Genomic DNA, 17,060 nt, shown 5'->3' with positions numbered 1-17,060 from the left:
AGGGTTTCGTGAGTGTCTGAGCGTCCTGAGCCTCTGTTTGCCAGAAGTTGGGAATGGGTGTCACATTCCTGTCACAGAAGCCAGCGTTCGCAAGGCTCTGAAATGCTCCAGCCTCTCTTTTTTTTTATGCTGTGGTCGTTGACAAAAGTCTTGGCACATCTGTTGGTGCTTCATTGTTTTGTGCACACGTGGCTTTGAAGGGGGTATCACATGGCTTTGTGACTCCAGTGCAACCCAATACCTCCTCAACAGCTGCCACAGTCCACATCAAGGGTCCCAATGGCATAGCAGAGTCCTCCACAGGCCAGAGCCTTTCAGACCAAAACAGATTCCGGCTACAACTGAAGATACTGCTACGTCGCAGCTGGAGGTGCGATTTCCGGCTTGGGTAGATGCAGCTGGGCTAGCTTTGACTGCGCCACTGTGCTAACAATAGCAGAGTAGCGGCAGTGGCCCAGGTGGTGGCACAGGCTAGCCACCTGAACAGATAAAGGTCTCACCTGGGGTTGTAGAAAGGCACCACCCAGGCGCCCACAGGTACACTGCTATTTTTAGAATGCTAGCTTAATCAGTGCTAGTGTGGGTACATCTACCCAAACAGGAATTTACAGATCCTGCCACAGCGTACACATACCCTTAGAAGGTGGAATGGAGTTAGGGCTCAAAGTACGACCCAGTTATTGCAGGATGATGCCACTTCATTCATTTCCAGAAGCTTTAGGACTCAGACAGCATGTTTAAATTACAGCGTCCAGGGACAGTAAATCCATGAGAATGATCTCCAATCTGAGAATATATGTGACCATGTCTTGAGCATGGACTTCTGGGTTTTGGACCCTCAAAAGACAAGCAATTTGGAAGTAAACCCCAAAGGGGAGGTGGTCACAGATGGCTACTTCGAGACTCTGCACTGCCTCGCTGCTCTCTCTGAGGAGGGTTGATTGCGAGTGAGCCCTGTTTTGGTCCTGATCTGCAACTGTGAACATCTAACCCTACTTCAAGTCAGAGCAGAGAAGCAGCACCGAATAAAAGGAAGATGGGGGACACTAGAAATGGGGAGCCCGTACTTAGGAATTGGCATACTCGATCAGCCCCAAAGACCATCTAGTCCAGTATCTGGTCTCTGACAGTAGCCAGCACCATCAAAGAGAGGTGCAAGAGCTGCCATAGTTGACAGTCAGGAACCTATCTGGCCAAGAAGGGTGTCAGTTTAATTCAGTCAGACAGTGCTGGAGCCAATCTCATTGGGCCAGCCAGGCAGGAGACAGTGTTAAATTACATTTTAGTTGTTTCAGACAATGACTTGCTATTAAATCAGGGCCAGGCAATCATAAAATTCAACATATTCTGAGTTTTTAAAGTCATGCGACTACCTTGGCCACTCTGATTGCGCTTCGCAATTTAAGGCGACCTAGGTAAGCCCCAGTCCTAATCCATGGAGTATCCCTTCCCCAGCTGAAAAAGAGAATGTGTTTCTAGCTAGAGAACATCAAAGAGACCTTTCAACTTTTTGCTGAGGAGCCAGATATTCAAGACTAGCACGTAGATGGTTTGCATTTATTTTTTTAAAATACGCAAGCGAGATTTCTAACAAAGCGGCTGATCAGAATCAACAGTTCTGTTTAGATTGTTCACCTGCAATCCTCACCATGAAATCTCAACCCCTAAGGCATCCCAGATATAAAACAGTTTCTACTGAATTATTTTAAAACGTGCAATTTCTTCCTTCTAGAACAGTGGTCTCCAATCTTTTTACGCACAAGATCACTTTTTGAACTTAAGATCAATTTAGGATCTACCTCGCCCCTTCCTCGAGACCCCGCCCCTTCCTGGAGGTGAGTTTTATGTAGCAAGTAGAAGAATTTGTCTCCCTAACAAAAAAGTTATTAGCGATGGATGGAACCTAATTTGGAACCCACTAGCATCATGGGCTCAAAAACGTCTAAGATTGTCCTCTGCTGAGGAGCCCACCCACAACAAAGGGGTGCAGCACAATTCCTGCCCTGACAGTTTAAATCCCAGGTGCCTTAGAAACACCAGACACATGGTATGAGCTGCAAGACAGACCACTATCTTATATCTGATCAGACCTGTCTCTCTCTCAGCACATCTGAAATCTGGCAGCTCTCCTCAGTTTAAAATTACAGGGAGGGGAGGGTACGTGGGGGGAGAGAGGAAAAGGTTAGTGAGCTCTGTTGTGAATCCAAAACTCCCCAGGGTCAACCCATCCCTAGATTTGACTTGCCGCACCCATTACTGAGCTAGCACTTTAAAGCCCTGTCAGTACAAAGTACAAGAGGATAACTGGGGAGGAGGCTCGGAGAGAAGAAGAGAGATTCACCATCTAACCCAGGGGTGGGCAAATTTTTTGGCCCGAGGGCCACATTGGGGTTGCAAAACTGTTTGGAGGGCCAGGTAGGGAAGGCTGTGCCTCCCCAAACAGCCTGTCCCCCCGATCCGACCCCACCCTGCTCCTTGTCCTCTGACTGCCCCAACCCCTATCCACACCCCCACACCCTGACAGGCCCCCCAGGACTCCCACACTTATCCAACCCCCCCCACCCGTTCCTCCTCCCCTGACCCTGTCCCATCCCCCCAGAACCTCCGCCCATCCAACCACCCCCTGCTCCCTGTCCCCCGGAACCCCTTGCCCCTTATCCAACCCCCCGGCCCCCTTACCATGCCGCTCCGAGCAGCATGTCTGGCTGCCGCACCACCCGGCCGGAGCCAGACATGCTGCCGCGCTGCCCTGCAGGAGCTCGCAGCCCCATGGGCCAGAGCACTGCCCACGCAGCGGCGTAGCAACGAGGGGGGGGGGCTGGGGGCGAGCCTCCCCGGCCAGGAGCTGAAGGGCCGGGCAGGACAGTCCTGCGGGCCGTAGTTTGCCCACCTCTGATCTAACCAGTTGAGGAATGAGTTCATGCACTGAATAAATCATGGGCCACCAGAACATTAGGCTAACAGAAATGAATAAGACAAGAAGATGGCTGATGGGAAGAAAAGGGGAAAATGTTTTTTTTAAATGTCTTAGTCGATGTTAATAGTTTTAGTGGCATCATTTCAAGGGCACGAAGTTGTCTTTTCCCTTCCCTCCCAATGCCATGATTAATGTGCTCATGCCACTAGCAGCGGCAGCTCCAGGCACCAGTGCTCCAAGCGCGTGCCTGGGGCAGCAAGCTGCGAGGGGCCCCCTGCTGGTCCCTGCGAAGGCGGCAGTCAGGCAGCCTTCAGCGGCTTGCCTGCGGGAGGTCCGCCGGTCCGGTGGATTCGTCGGTGGGTACGCTGAAGCCGCAGGACCGGCGGACCTCCCACAGGCAAGCTGCCAAATCCACAGGACCGGGGACCTCCTGCAGGCGTGCCACCGAAGGCAGCCTGCCTGCCGTGCTTAGGGTGGCAAAAAAGCTAGAGCCACCCCTGGCCACTTGTGCGTAAATCTGAACTTTGCATTTGTGTGCCTATTAGGAGGGCATCAAGATTTCACTCCATCAGACATGGAAAATGCAGCCAGTGCTGTATCGTACCTGGATTCTGTTGTGCCTACAGGCCAATTAACGTGGTTTCAGCCAATTTCTTTATTAATGAATTGGTGATTTAACGACAGTCTTGGTCTTTTATCAGAGTCACTTGATTTTAATTCTGTAGAACCCTATTGGCTTTATCTCTTTTTAGTTCTAGAGGATTTCAGTGTAAGATATGTGGGCGCCATCAATCACCTGGAAGATGACAAACTCCATATTGAAAGCAGCCAAGTATACAATTTATATTCAGTGTTGTTTGGACTATACCTTACCATCTCAGCCTTTATGCCCTATAAAACTTCCCACCCACAGTGGATTTTTCCAGGTCTTCCATAATGCAGCCAGTGTTTACGTCAACATTTTTTTGGAGAAAGGGAGATCATTCTCTGTCTCGTAACACAAGACTAAGGGGACATTCAATTAAATTGGCAAATTCAAAACTGATGGAAAAAACACTTTCACATAATGTGTAATTAGACTGCAGAACTCACTGGCACTGGAAGTCATGGAGCCCAAGAACAAGATTCTAAAAAGAGACTAATTATTCTTGATAGCCATATGAATAGCCAATGATGGCAAAACTTTGAAAGGAATATTAAACCTCAGATTTCAGGGGTTAAGCCAGTCGCTAACAAGAAACCCGAAAGAGACCTAGCGTCAGGGGCAGATTAACCGCATTTGCTTACTGTGGGGTTCCTACACTGCCCTCCAAAGCATCCAGTGATGGCCACTGCCAGAGACCGGATACTAGACTAGATGAACCTCAGGTCTGATCCAGTCTGGAATTCCTGTATTTTTGCAATACTAATCTCAAATTCATATTCAAGTCAGCAGGTTTTCAGAATGAAAACAGAAAGCTATTTCAACAGAGCCTGCCATTGTGAAAACTCAAGACTGGATTCTTGGGACCACCCTCTGATGGCTGGTGGAGCTGCAGATCACAACAGCAGTGCAAAGGGTGAGTGTGTGTGGGTGGGTGGGGGGAGTATAACTACTGTGTGCATAATTCAGCAGAAACGCTTCTAGCCAGGAGCAAGAGACTTCAGCACTGCGGAGATTCCTCCCTACTCCTGCCTGGCTAGAAAGATGTTTGTGGCCATTTCAAGGCCTTGGAGGGATGTGTTCTGGGGAAGGGAGGAAACAGTCTGATCCTCATCAGTGGGAGGGGGGGGGAGGGGGGAGAGTGAGATCTATATTTAATTGGGGAAGGCAGGGGGTCAAACATCCTTTACACTGAAGTCTTCCAGAACTTAAAAGGGATAAAACCATTAGAGTCCTAGAGAAATAGATCAGAGTTTTGTAGAAGTTACTCTAAAATACTAAAGAATTTAGCAGGCAGGAAGATGCTTTCTATATTTTTTTCCTGAGACATTCTCTAGTACTCCATAGTACAGATGCATTCTTATTCAACCCTCCAGGATGATTCACCAAGCCCTATTGAAGGTTACTCTTTCTAATAAATTTTAGAGAACTTCCCCAGAAAATAAGGAATACAAAAGACAAACCCACGTATCACTCACACTCACACACACTTAAAGTCTCTTACTTTTTTCTTACTGCAGTAGATCTGCCATTTCTTTTCTGCTGGAAGTGCAAACATGGCTTCTCGGTGTTTGTCTGTGAGGTCAAGTTCATCCTGGGGGGAAAAAAAAAAACACAAACACACAGAATTTTAAATCACAAATAAATAAAAATCAGGGAGGTAATGTAAGTCAATGTAGAGTTACACCATAGCATAATGACCGCCACATAACCTCCCTCCCAAAGACTATTGATTTGTCAGGATCAATAATGATAATTATCTTTATTATTCATGACCTCTGTTTGACTTTGGCATCACAGCTGGATTCCAGGAGCAAGTAGGATGTAAATCTCTTTGCACAGTTCCTTCTGGAAAACCCCTTTATTACATTTAGAAAGACATGCGTTTTACCAAGTACACCCATCCAAGCAAGAGCTGGACCCAAACTTCTTATATATTACAGAAGGCTGAAAGTAACTGTACAGAACAGAGAGTTAAAGCACCATATGGAGTAATATGTCTAAGACAAGCATGATGCAGAATGGGTAACTAGGACCTTCCCAACCAACTTGAATAATCACTTCTACTCTGCATATCCTCAGGGAAGCAGACTACTCCAATCATTCACATTCTTATTATTTGTATGACAGCAGTACCTAGAAGGCGCAACCAAGATTGCTACCCCACTGTCTTAGGTGTGGTATAAACACATAGCAAGAGCCGGCATCAATCCCAAAGACTTTGTAGTCTTAACACACAGGACCAGCGAATTGCTGGAGAAAGGAACTGGAGGTATCTCCATTTTACAGATGGGGAACTGATGCACAGCAAAGGTAAGTGACTTGCCCAAGGTCACACAGAAAGGCTGTGGTAGGGGCAGGAATTGAACCCAAACCTCCAGAGTTCATTCCAGTGCCCAGAGGTCGTCTGAGCATGGCTGTACAAGGAATGAGAGAACTCACTTCAATAAGTGAGGAAGGGATAGCTCAGTGGTTTGAGCATTGACCTGCTAAACCCAGAGTCCTGAGTTCAATCCTTGAGGGGGCCATTTAGGGAACTCGGGTAAAAATCTGTCTGGATTGGTCCTGCTTTGAGCAGGGGGTTGGACTAGATGACCTTCTGAGGTCCCTTCCAACCCTAATCTTCTATGAATCTACCAGATTTGCTGCAGAAGTCTCCTGTATCTCAACACTCTGTCTACTCTGCTTTGCAACTGGAAGACCTATGGAGCTCAAGGCAGACCATGGTTGTGACTTGAAAAAGAATACGGTATCATCCTGAAACTAGTACCTGAGTTAAGTGTGCCACAGAAAGAGTCCTCCCTTATGCCCAACTCCATTGGCAAGAGCTGGAAATATAAGCTGTATTTTTATAATTAAGGAACTCATGAAGAGACACTCCACTGCCCTAGAGTTCCTGCTGTGCTAGGATGTTTTGTTTAAGACAGCCACTAGGTTGGCCACATTTTTTGCTTATGGAGAAACCATCTATTTTTACTTTCAAGTCTCGTTAAGAAACATGCCAGTCATCAGAAGACTAGAACATTCTCACAGCAACATGGTCTCCGGCAGCTAGACATACGTCAAGGCTTTTATCGGGAAATTAAATAAATCCATGTCCAGGCAGAGCAGAAAGGTGTTTTTCCAAAGTGAACACTGATCCTAGGGATGTGGATTTTCACCAGCCTAAAATCACGTTGTCTGATGGATGTTTTGGTGCTGTAGTTAGACATTTTGACCATCCATCGTACAAATGGCCCCAGGAACAGACCAGTGTGTGCATCAACCTCAGGCTCTGAGACATAAACTCTGCGGCTTTTTTAGCGTACACAAGTTTGTCTAGCTGAATTTAAATTTTTATTAATAAAATTATTTGTTTTTTTGTAAGGTGGCAGCCTCCAGGGGCCCATTCAGGGATCAGGGCCCCACTGTCCTGAGCACAGTGCAAACACAGAACAAGAATAATGATCCCCACCTCAAAGAATTTACAAGCCATGCAGCTAGGGTTGCCAATTTTGGTTGGACGTATTCCTGGAGCTTTCATCACATGACAATCTTTAATTAAAGATTAATCTTTAATTCCTAGAGACTCCAGGACAAACCTGGAGGGCTGGCAGCCCTACATGCAGCAGCCCAGCTGGTATAATCCAGGCACACATTCCATTCAGTATAATCCAGGATATAGGAAAGTAAGTCTACGTCTTGTAAAACAAAACCCAAAAACTATGGCCATGCATGCACAAAGCACACCAGTTCATAGTACAAGTCACCCTGTACAGAGGCACGTACCCTGGCTTTTTTTGATTACAGTAAAAAGGAAACTAAATAGTTTTAAAAACTGATGCTTTACTACTGCACAACTCCTTTGGTCAAGCTATTGTGCACCACAATGCTACTCATTTACAGTACATTTCTAGTGCGTAGAAGGGGGAAAAAAATAGTCAAAAGTGAGCTGGATACAAGTTTATCTAAAAATCCATTGCACATATTTGATTTCACTTCCCAAGGACAGTAGTCCAACTCGGAACAGGTATCTTGGAACATTTTCAATTACACACAAACTGAGGAGCTTTAAGTCCTACATTTATTGATCGTGTGTTCAAATCAATGCGCAAACTGACTTTGCTAGTACGTGCAAGAAGATTTACAACAAAGTTCTGGATTTCTAGAAGCACCGATTACTACAGCAATCATTACAGGTAAAAAAAATTCTACAGCGCAAAATAAGTTGATAAGGGAAAGAGAAAGGAATAAAAATCCAAGCACAAAAGGGCAAAAGAACCTCCCATCTTTTTTCAACCACACACAATCAACAAGCCCTGCATTAGGGCATGATCCAGCATCCACTGAAATCTGTCAAGTATCAGAGGGGGAGCCGTGTTAGTCTGGATCTGTAAACGCAGCAAAGATGATGTAGACGAAGATGTAGTCTTGCATCTGACGAAGTGGGTATTCACCCACAAAAGCTCATGCTCCAAACCGTCTGTTAGTCTATAAGGTGCCACAGGATTCTTTGCTGCTTTTACTGAAATCTGTGACGATGTTATAGCTAAGGAAAGGACGGGGACTTGAGAAATCAAGGCTCAATATTTGACTCCGCAACAGGCTTCCTCTATAACCTGCGTCACCTCACAATCTCGATGTCTCAGCTCCTCATCTGTAAAATGGAGTTCATACTGTACTTCCTCTCTCTCATCCTTGTTTATTTAGACTGTAAAGCTCTTTGGAAAAAGTAACAGCCTCTTACTATATGTGTGTGTAGTGTCCATCACAATGGGGCATTGATCTCAGATGGGGCCTTTACACACTGATATAATAAATGTTATGAAAATGGTTTCACAAGTCTAATCAATGGCTAAGCATGGGAGATTGTTTTTAAAGTTACAACTCCCATGGAGTATACTTTGTAGACTGCCATTGCTTTATATTTTAAAGTTAGACTCTCAAAATTTATCGCATTGTAAACAACTTGTGCAGAAGTCAAGATTTATTGACCTCAGTGGAAATAGAGATCAAGGCAAAGATGGAACTGGGTGAAGAATGGATGTTTTGGGTTCCTGAGCAATTCTGAAAATTTGAAGAAAAAAAAAGTTTTGTTTCAGGGGGTTGAACCAAAACCAAAACTTTTCCAAAAGTTTTCAGTAATCGAAAAATGTCAAGTTCGGTTGAAACTTTTCATTTTGAGCCGACTTGAAAAAATTTGTTTTGAGTTTAGGCATGTTGCGTTGACAAAAACAAAGGAGGATTAGTCTGACAAAACGGCCAGGGGAAAAGAAGGTGGTCGTGGTGGTGAGAGTAGAACACACGGTGGGTGCATAGACTATAGATTTTTTGATACATTTTCAAGTTGTAAAAATGTATTTATCCTTAACACAGTACGTTTCACTGCATTCAACTTCCAGCGTTTAACTGTAGAACACAGCACTGCGTTACTCAGACACACCTACGCAATGACATCCTACATTATACTTGAAAGAGGCATGTTTAAGTCAATAACATGTGGCAACAAATGAACATGAAATTCCCCAAAATCAGTGACTAACAAGTGTTATTGTCAGCAAAACCAGAAACAGAAAAGTGAAGGCCTGATTCTTCACAGTAGTTTGGATCCATGGAAACTAGGCTGTACTGTGTGTGTAAGGCACTTCTGGCTTTTGAGATTTTATGCACTACCACAGAGGATTTCTATCTCCATGGACACTCAAAATGAAGCAGCCACGGATTGTCCTTCAAACCCACAATCTCTTTGAAACTGGGGGTAGGAAGAGGAATTCTATTTCAAGTTTTTGAAGCCAACAGTTCAATTCTCAATTTACAAGGTTCACTTGCAACTCTGCCACAGAGTCAGAACAGTGCATAGTTGCAGTGTGCAACCTCAAATTCTTGCGTAGATCCAATTAACAAGCATGCACTGAATCATCAGACACCGGGAGACTCCAGCCGACAATTGACTTTGTAGCCCATTTGCGCTCTCATTCTTAAATCGGGTGAATCTAGTCCCCGTTTCAGTGATAGAAGGAGAACACAGGCAAGTCTGGCATAGTAGAGGCTGGATTCTTCTCTCTCTCTCTCTCACACACACCCCTACCTCCTTCCATTGCACTTCAGCCCTGTCCTCCACCAGCCTTGCCACTCCACTCTTGGCACACTCCCGCAGAAAGATTTGCCATTTTAAATATTCCATTTCCATTACAACTGAGGCACGTAAAATAACAGAACACAGTCTGCTACTAAAAGGAAGTCTCTACCGAGTGTTTTTACTGGAAACCGATATGCTACTTTCAAATATTTATCCCATACAGTTAAACTATTAACCTTTAGATGAGGAAACCCACTTGCATGTCCAAACTCTATTTGAAGATGAGTTTGAAAACCCTTTGGGGATTTAATTCAAAAGGCTTTATAGGTTGCTTCTGGTAGGTACAACATAGCAACGTAACGATTTGCTTTGCTAACGTTTCAAGGCATTTCACTGGAAGCAACTGTGGCTGCTCTGAAGTCTCTCGCGGCTAAGCACAAGTAGTGCCAGCTGCTAATATTCAGTTTTTCTTTCAAAGTTAGTTTTTAAACCAGGTGGGTTTTAAGCCCGTTACTTTAAATGGTGAACTATGTAGCAAAGAGCATTGGGAAGCACTACTGTGTGTTTAGTGTAGTTTCCTTTCCGGGAGAGAAAGCAGCAAAATGTAAAGCATGGGGTGAATGCTGTTTCTGGAGTAATAGCACTGAAGGGTTCAGAAGCAAACGAGAACATAAGAGCTAGAGTGAGCAAGGAGGGTAAGCCATGCCAAACAAACAAGAGTCCCTGCTTTGAAAGTGCTTACAGTTTAAAAGCACAGCCACAAGAAAGAGGGCTCCAAGCTGGAATGCTCCACAGAACCGGTGTTTTTGGAAGGGAGCTTGCCAGACACCCATCACAGGTTGTTCTAACAAGGCACAAAAACTGGACCATGCAAGCAAAATCAGACCTAGGAAGCAGGAGATGGGAATGGAAAGACTCGTGCAGAAGTTGGGTTGTGCAAGAAACTACATGGGCAACAGAAATTAGATAAGAGATACCTCTCAATCTAGCACACAAAGGGATAACAAGATACAATCGCTGGAAATTGAATCTAGACAAATTCAGACTAGGAATAAGATGCACTTTTGAACAGTGAGAATAATTAACCAATGGAACAATTTACCAAGGGTTGGGGTGGATTCTCCATCACGGGACATTTTAAAATCAAAATAGGATGTTTTGCTTAAAAAAAGATGCTCTAGTTCAACCACAACTATTGGATTTGAAGCAGGGAATTAATACAGGGAAATCCTATGGGCTGTGTTATGCAGGAGGCCGGACTAGACAATCACAATGGCCCTTTAAAATCTACCAAAAGGTTTGAAGGACTTTGATCTTGATGCAGACAGGAGCATAAGCCACTGGAGGGACCTAAAAAAGGGAAGACATGACTGATGTGGTAGGAGATGTTTATGAACCTGGAGGGAAGAGGGACAGAAGAGGTGCGGAGTCATGGTGGTGATCACAGTAGAAGTTGAGATGACATGGGCATGACCAAGGGATTTCAGAGCATTTTTATTCTTAATTATTTTTGTTAATATATTATCTGTATCATTCCAGGGAAAGACATAGGACTTAGCAGAGCTGGGATATGTTGGAAAAATGAGGCATCGTCAATGAAAGAAACATTCAACTACTTGAGCAGTAAGAGATCCAAATTCCAACCCTGACAAGTTGGTGTAAAACTCCACTCACCAAGGCTCTGCAATAGGGCACGGAGTATCATAGAATCATAGATTATCAGGGTTGGAAGGGACCTCAGGAGGTCATCTAGTCCAACTCCCTGCTCAAAGCAGGACCAATTTCCAGACAGATTTTTGCCCAGATCTCTAAATGGCCACCTCAAGGACTGAACTCAACCCTGGGTTTAGCAGGGCAATGCTCAAACCACTGAGCTATCCCTCCTATCTTTACTATCCCTCCTCCCTTTGTACTATTTTAGCCAAATAAACTCATTAGTGTCCTTCCCTCCTGGGAAGATCTGCTAATCTAGTAATTTAACCCTTTCCTGAGTGTCATGTATGTCACAGTGGAAAGCTTGTGTATTCAGTAAACCAACAAATCCCAATCAATCAGTGAAAGTGGCAGGAAGGGAGGAAGTGCTGGGCTTTTACAAAAAAAACTCAGTAACAAAGCTCTGCCATCACCAATTCATCCAGAGGAAGTTTTAAAGTGAAGTCACTTGGTAAAAATAAGTTTATCACATGGGAATACAGGAATGACAGCACCGAGGAGCATCCAAATACTCAAGGGGAGATTTTCAAAGGCAAAAAGGGCAGCTAGGCGCCTATTTGCTCTTGAATATCTCTGGGAGTTGGGTGCCTTGGAAAATCTCCCCCTTATTTTATATCTGCTGATATTTAATAGCATCAAAGTACATGTCACAACATGATCCTGCCAACCCTTCGGATGGACACCAGGCTGTTGTGATTGGATACAGCTCCTGAATCTATCATGTTTCTAAGCCCCTGGGTCTGGAGAATGACCGATCATGGTTCCTCATTCTAGGTCTCTCAAGCGCACTCCCAGGGTGCAGACCCCACATCCAATGCCCTTCTTGGGCAATGGGACTTTGCAGTCCGGCTACTTGGACCCTGGAACAAGTGCCACAGCCCTCCCAGTTGCTTAGCCAAGTTCCCCGGGGTCCGCCTGGCTAGGAGCGCTCTAGTTTTCTAGTTTCACCATTCAGGGACCACGTGGCAGTAAAACAAGCACACATGGGCTTAGCAACGGAATTTCTTGCTTCCTTTCCCCCCGTAAACAGCACTAGAGCCAGATCGGAGGAAAACAAACTCCTGGCTGCATTCCCCTTGGTGTGACCTTACCACCCCCAGGAGTCCTGGGTCTGACCAGACTTCTTATGCCAGGAGGTTCTTCCAACCTTCTTGGTCACGTGTCATGCCTCTGGCAGTGGAACGGCCTCTTGCTTAGAAAAGCAGCCTCCTTTTAAAACAGTCTGTCGCCTTTCTCACCCATTTCTTTGGGGGATTTCCAAGCTCCAGCTCCCCTTCCCTACCCACCCATCCCCAACTCTGGTTGGCTTTGGGGTATACATAGTCAAATTAAATAGCCCCTGCGAGCAGCAAACCCATTGTTCCACTAGGGGAGAGCCACTCAATGTTGATTTCCTTTGATTCCTCTGTCACTGCTTCCCAAATGTGGCCTCTCCAGTTGGTGTCTAGTCCCGGCTACAAGACAGATGCTCCAAATAAACAATGACGGTTACCCTCTAAGTAGCATTCAAAAGACAACCTGGAACGCATAACTTGGCGCAGACCTACTCCCAATCTGTCACAGAGTCAGCTGGAAAAAACTGGGCTATGTCCATGCAAATCAAACTAATCAAAGCTGGCAGCTCCAGTTATTGCATCACACAGGGTCAGTATATGTGCATATCTCCATGGCAACACCACAGTCCTGTTCTGTTTTGTACAGTGCCTAGCACTATAGGGGCGTGGTCTGTGACAGGGGCTCCTAGGTGCAACTGTAATACAAATAAACAACAATCTGTCAGTCAGTGTATATGGTGTCAAGTTTCAAGTGGCCTATTTACCTCATGGAATTTCTTTTACACAATGATGAGCACAGCCTACGTTCATTAAATGACTACCAGGTTTAAGCAACCAAACTCAAGCTCCTTCATCTGCCTGTCTTAACTGGAATTAAGAACAGTTGGATGGTTGCAAAGCAGCTTTTTGAAGTGCAAGCAACAGCACCACTTTCTTTGGACTGCTGGGCAAATACTTGTGAATGGACATTAAACGCTTTTGTAGAAAGAATCTATGAAGGAACTAAATCCCGTTAGCCTTCCAAGATAAAGAAATGAATTGCAGGTTGGGATGGTGCGTGCACTGCCCTTTGTCACTGCACAGTTAGGTTGATGCAAGGAAGCTTATGTCGACCTATGGAAGGGTCTACATTTAAATTTCACTGCCACAGATGCAACTCCCCTGCTATGCCGACTTAATTCCACCAGTGGTGTAGAGCCAAGGTCGACACAGTGTGGTCGTGAAGACACTGCACTGCTTATGTCAACTGTTACTGGCTTTCAGGAACCATCCTACAATGCTCCACACTGACAGTACTGTACAATCAATACAAGTGTTCCTGTTAGGACATGCACCACCGACACAAGAAGCAAAGTGTAGACATGCACAAGTGATGTAATTACTGTGGCAGCTGTATGGCAACGTACGTTAGGTCAACTTAATTTTGCAGTGTATACGTGGCCTTACCTTGTCTGCCCTATGATGCTGGACAGACACTTGGGTAACCGTGTAGTTTTCAAACATAGCATGTTGAGGAGACTGTTACAAGGAGGGGGAAAATGAATTTATGCAAAATGTAGCAGGGCTCAGTTGTCGGTATTTTTTATAAACTTCTTTAAAAAAATCAGATGTTTATATTGTGGTTTTTCCTCCACATCTAACAGTAAGCAGCAACCACCGGACCAGTGAATGAGCAGTATTATAAAAAGCAGGTGCAACATATGATTGCAGGATGTAATTACATGGCTATCGCTAAACACTTCAAGGACTGGGATGAGTCCACAGGGATGAGAAACTCAAGCAGATGGATTAGAAGGATGTCAAGAAAACTAGCTGATCAGAAACTAGAACTTTTCTTCTTTAAGCTGACACTCACTTTTAAAAACAGGTGGCAATTTTGAAAACATTTTACATTAACTGGTGCAATATGGCAATTTAACACACACTGGTTGAAGTCCGCATCTACTTCTTTTCTTGGAGGTCACACCCATGTTTTTGTTTCTTTCCAATCGTTCTTCTCAGAGGTCATCAATTTGATATACCCGAGTATGCTGCAGTATGAAGGAAAGTTGCCATCAGCATTTTTTCCTCTGGACCCCACCCAATCCAGTCCTTCCTTTAAGCAAATGCGTTGCCTCTTGTGACCTCTTTGCTGATGTCAAATGGAAACTTTTTTCTTGCTGTTTAATTAAAACACACGATACCTGCAGAGTGCGGATTACTGCACCGACCACTCTGAAAACAGTGTTCCACTGCAAGCTATTGCACCCGAGAGTCAAAACATCCCAGCTGGACTGTGGCACTATTATGGGAACATGAGCGCCTCACTTTAAATCCTCTTAATATTTACAGTTACAGGCTCACTTTGAAAACAAAATAAATAGTAACTCTTGTCTTATTGATGATCTGTTACTGTGAAAGACAGCTAGTTCTGGAGATTAATACAAATCATAAATCAAATAGACCGTAAGGGTCTCTGGGCAATGACTGCACCTGATGTGTCTATCTTGTACTGCAATAAGTAGAGTTGGCACTAGAGTGACCAGATAGCAAGTGTGAAAAATGGGGATAAGGGGTAGGGGGTAACTGGCACCTATATAAGAAAAAGCCCCAAATATCAGGACTGTCCCTATAAAATCAGGACATCTGGTCACCCCAGTTGGCACTTAACTGAAGGTTTCAGTCAGAGGTGCCTGAATTCAGGCACTTAAGTCTGTATTTATACACCTAATAAGTGGCCAGGTTTTTACAAGGTGCCAAGAACCCCCAGTGCTGCAGAAGTCAAGGGAGCAGCAAGGACTCAGCACCTCTAAAAAGAAAAAAAAAAAAAAAAAACCAGGCCAGTTTATTAGGTGTATAGATCTGGATTTAGATGTCTAATAGGAGGCACCCATGTTCAACTGGGTTTGTACTCATGAATGATTGGTTTTGCAGCAAACTGCTCAAAAATTGCCCAGCGAGATGTGCCCAGCTGTGTACCACCAAAGATACACTGGAGGATCCAACAGGGAATACAAAAAGTGTTACTGAAACATCACTGAGTTGAACAGCTATGCACACAGGACTGGATGGATGCAGCCAAAGAGGACTTTGCTTATTGCGTGCGCCTATTGGGGCTGTGCCAGAGGAAGAGGCAGCTCCTAATTGGTTTTGGACATTGATATAATGTGAAACTGGGCTCCTTGGATACAAGAGATGCCTATGCTGGGGCGAACAGGAGAGCTTGGTTTTCTTACAGCCCTGGACTCCTAAATGTTGACCTCTGCTATGGAGAGATTTCCACTGAAAGAGCCCAGAGCTCCTGGTTCTGTTGTTTTTGACACCCCCGCCCAGTAGGACAAGTGTGATTTTAACTCTCAGACTGTACAAAGCAAAGAGACATCCCTGGAGGATGGAATTTCTGGATCTTGTGATTCAGCTCCTTATTGAGATGTTTAGCACAAGCTGGCAGCAGCTGCCATTATAATATGCAAGTTCCCTCTTGCTCAACTAATATTCTTTGTAGCTGTGCTCACATTCTGCTTAATGTCTAGGATATATTCCTGAGCTAACCTTTCCCTTTAAGGCAACCCAATTTGTAAGGCTAGTAAAGACAGGGTATTCCATTTTGGGGTGCTCTGTGGAGAGGGAAGTTTTCGCCCCAATCTTAAAGAAAGCAATGGTGTAGGGATCTTTAAGGTCTGTCCACACTTAAAATGCTACTGTGGCACAGCTGCACCGCTGTAGTACTTCAGTGTAGACACAACCTATTCGGATGGGAGGGATTCGCCCATCGGCATAGGTAATCCACCTCCCCAAGGGGTAGTAGCTAGGTCAATGGAAGAATTCTTCTGTTGACCTAGCTCTGTCTACACAGGGACTTAGGTCAGCTTAATGCCGCAACTCAGGAGTGTGGATTTTTCATGCCCCTGACAGATGTAGTTAAAGCAACCTAATGTTCTAGCGTAGACAAGGCCTTAGGGGCAGGGGAATTATGATTCCCTTTCTTTGCATGGTACTCTGAGGAAGACTACCTTTGGGGTCAGTGAGAGAACGGCACTGACATTGGATACACTTACACACAGAAAACTGGAAATGAAGTTGTCATAACTATAAAGGGAAGGGAACAGCCCTCCTGTGTACAATACTATCAAATCCCTCCTGGCCAGAGACACCAAAATCCTTTTACCTGTAAAGGGTTAAGAAGCTCAGGTAACCTGGCTGACACCTGACCCAAAGGACCAATAAAAGGACAAGATACTTTTAAATCTTGTTGGGGGGAAGGCTTTTGTTTGTGCTCTTTGTTTTGGGGGTGGTTCGCACTTGGGACTAAGAGGGACTGGACATCAATCCATGCCCTCCAAATCTTTCTGAACAAGTCTCATATTTCAAACTTGTAAGTAACAGCCAGGCAAGGCGTGTTAGGTTTAACTTTGTTTTCTCAACTTGTAAATGTTCCTTTTTGCTAAGAGGATTTACCTCTGTTTGCTGGAACTTTGAACCTAAGGCTAGAGGGGGTTCCTCTGGGCTCTTTGAATCGGATTACCCTGTAAAGTTATTTTCCATCCTGATTTTACAGAAATGATTTTTACCTTTCTCTCTTTAATTAAAAGCCTTCTTTTTAAGAACCTGATTGATTTTTCCTTGTTTTAAGATCCAAGGGGATGGGATCTGGACTCACCAGGAATTGGTGGGGGAAAGGAGGGGAGATGGTTA

General features: G+C 44.7%; 1 protein-coding gene across 4 annotated transcripts in view; it reads right to left on the bottom strand.

The window, feature by feature from the left end:
- The window catches only part of DAAM1 (dishevelled associated activator of morphogenesis 1), a 165,487-nt gene that overhangs the window by 79,477 nt on the left and 68,950 nt on the right, over nt 1-17,060 (bottom strand). For 3 of the 4 annotated variants that reach the window (XM_045014066.1, XM_045014068.1, XM_045014067.1), the window contains exon 3: nt 5,065-5,154. In XM_045014066.1, the coding sequence (XP_044870001.1) occupies nt 5,065-5,154 (90 nt within the window). Of the gene's footprint in view, nt 1-5,064; nt 5,155-12,823; nt 12,956-17,060 lie in introns of those variants that run through there. The other variant, XM_045014069.1, reaches the window with a different exon arrangement.

Source organism: Mauremys mutica, chromosome 4, assembly GCF_020497125.1.
Source record: "Mauremys mutica isolate MM-2020 ecotype Southern chromosome 4, ASM2049712v1, whole genome shotgun sequence".
Classification (NCBI taxonomy): Eukaryota; Metazoa; Chordata; order Testudines; family Geoemydidae; genus Mauremys; species Mauremys mutica.
Note: the sequence above shows the minus strand (reverse complement) of the source record. Positions and strands in the feature narration are given on the sequence as shown.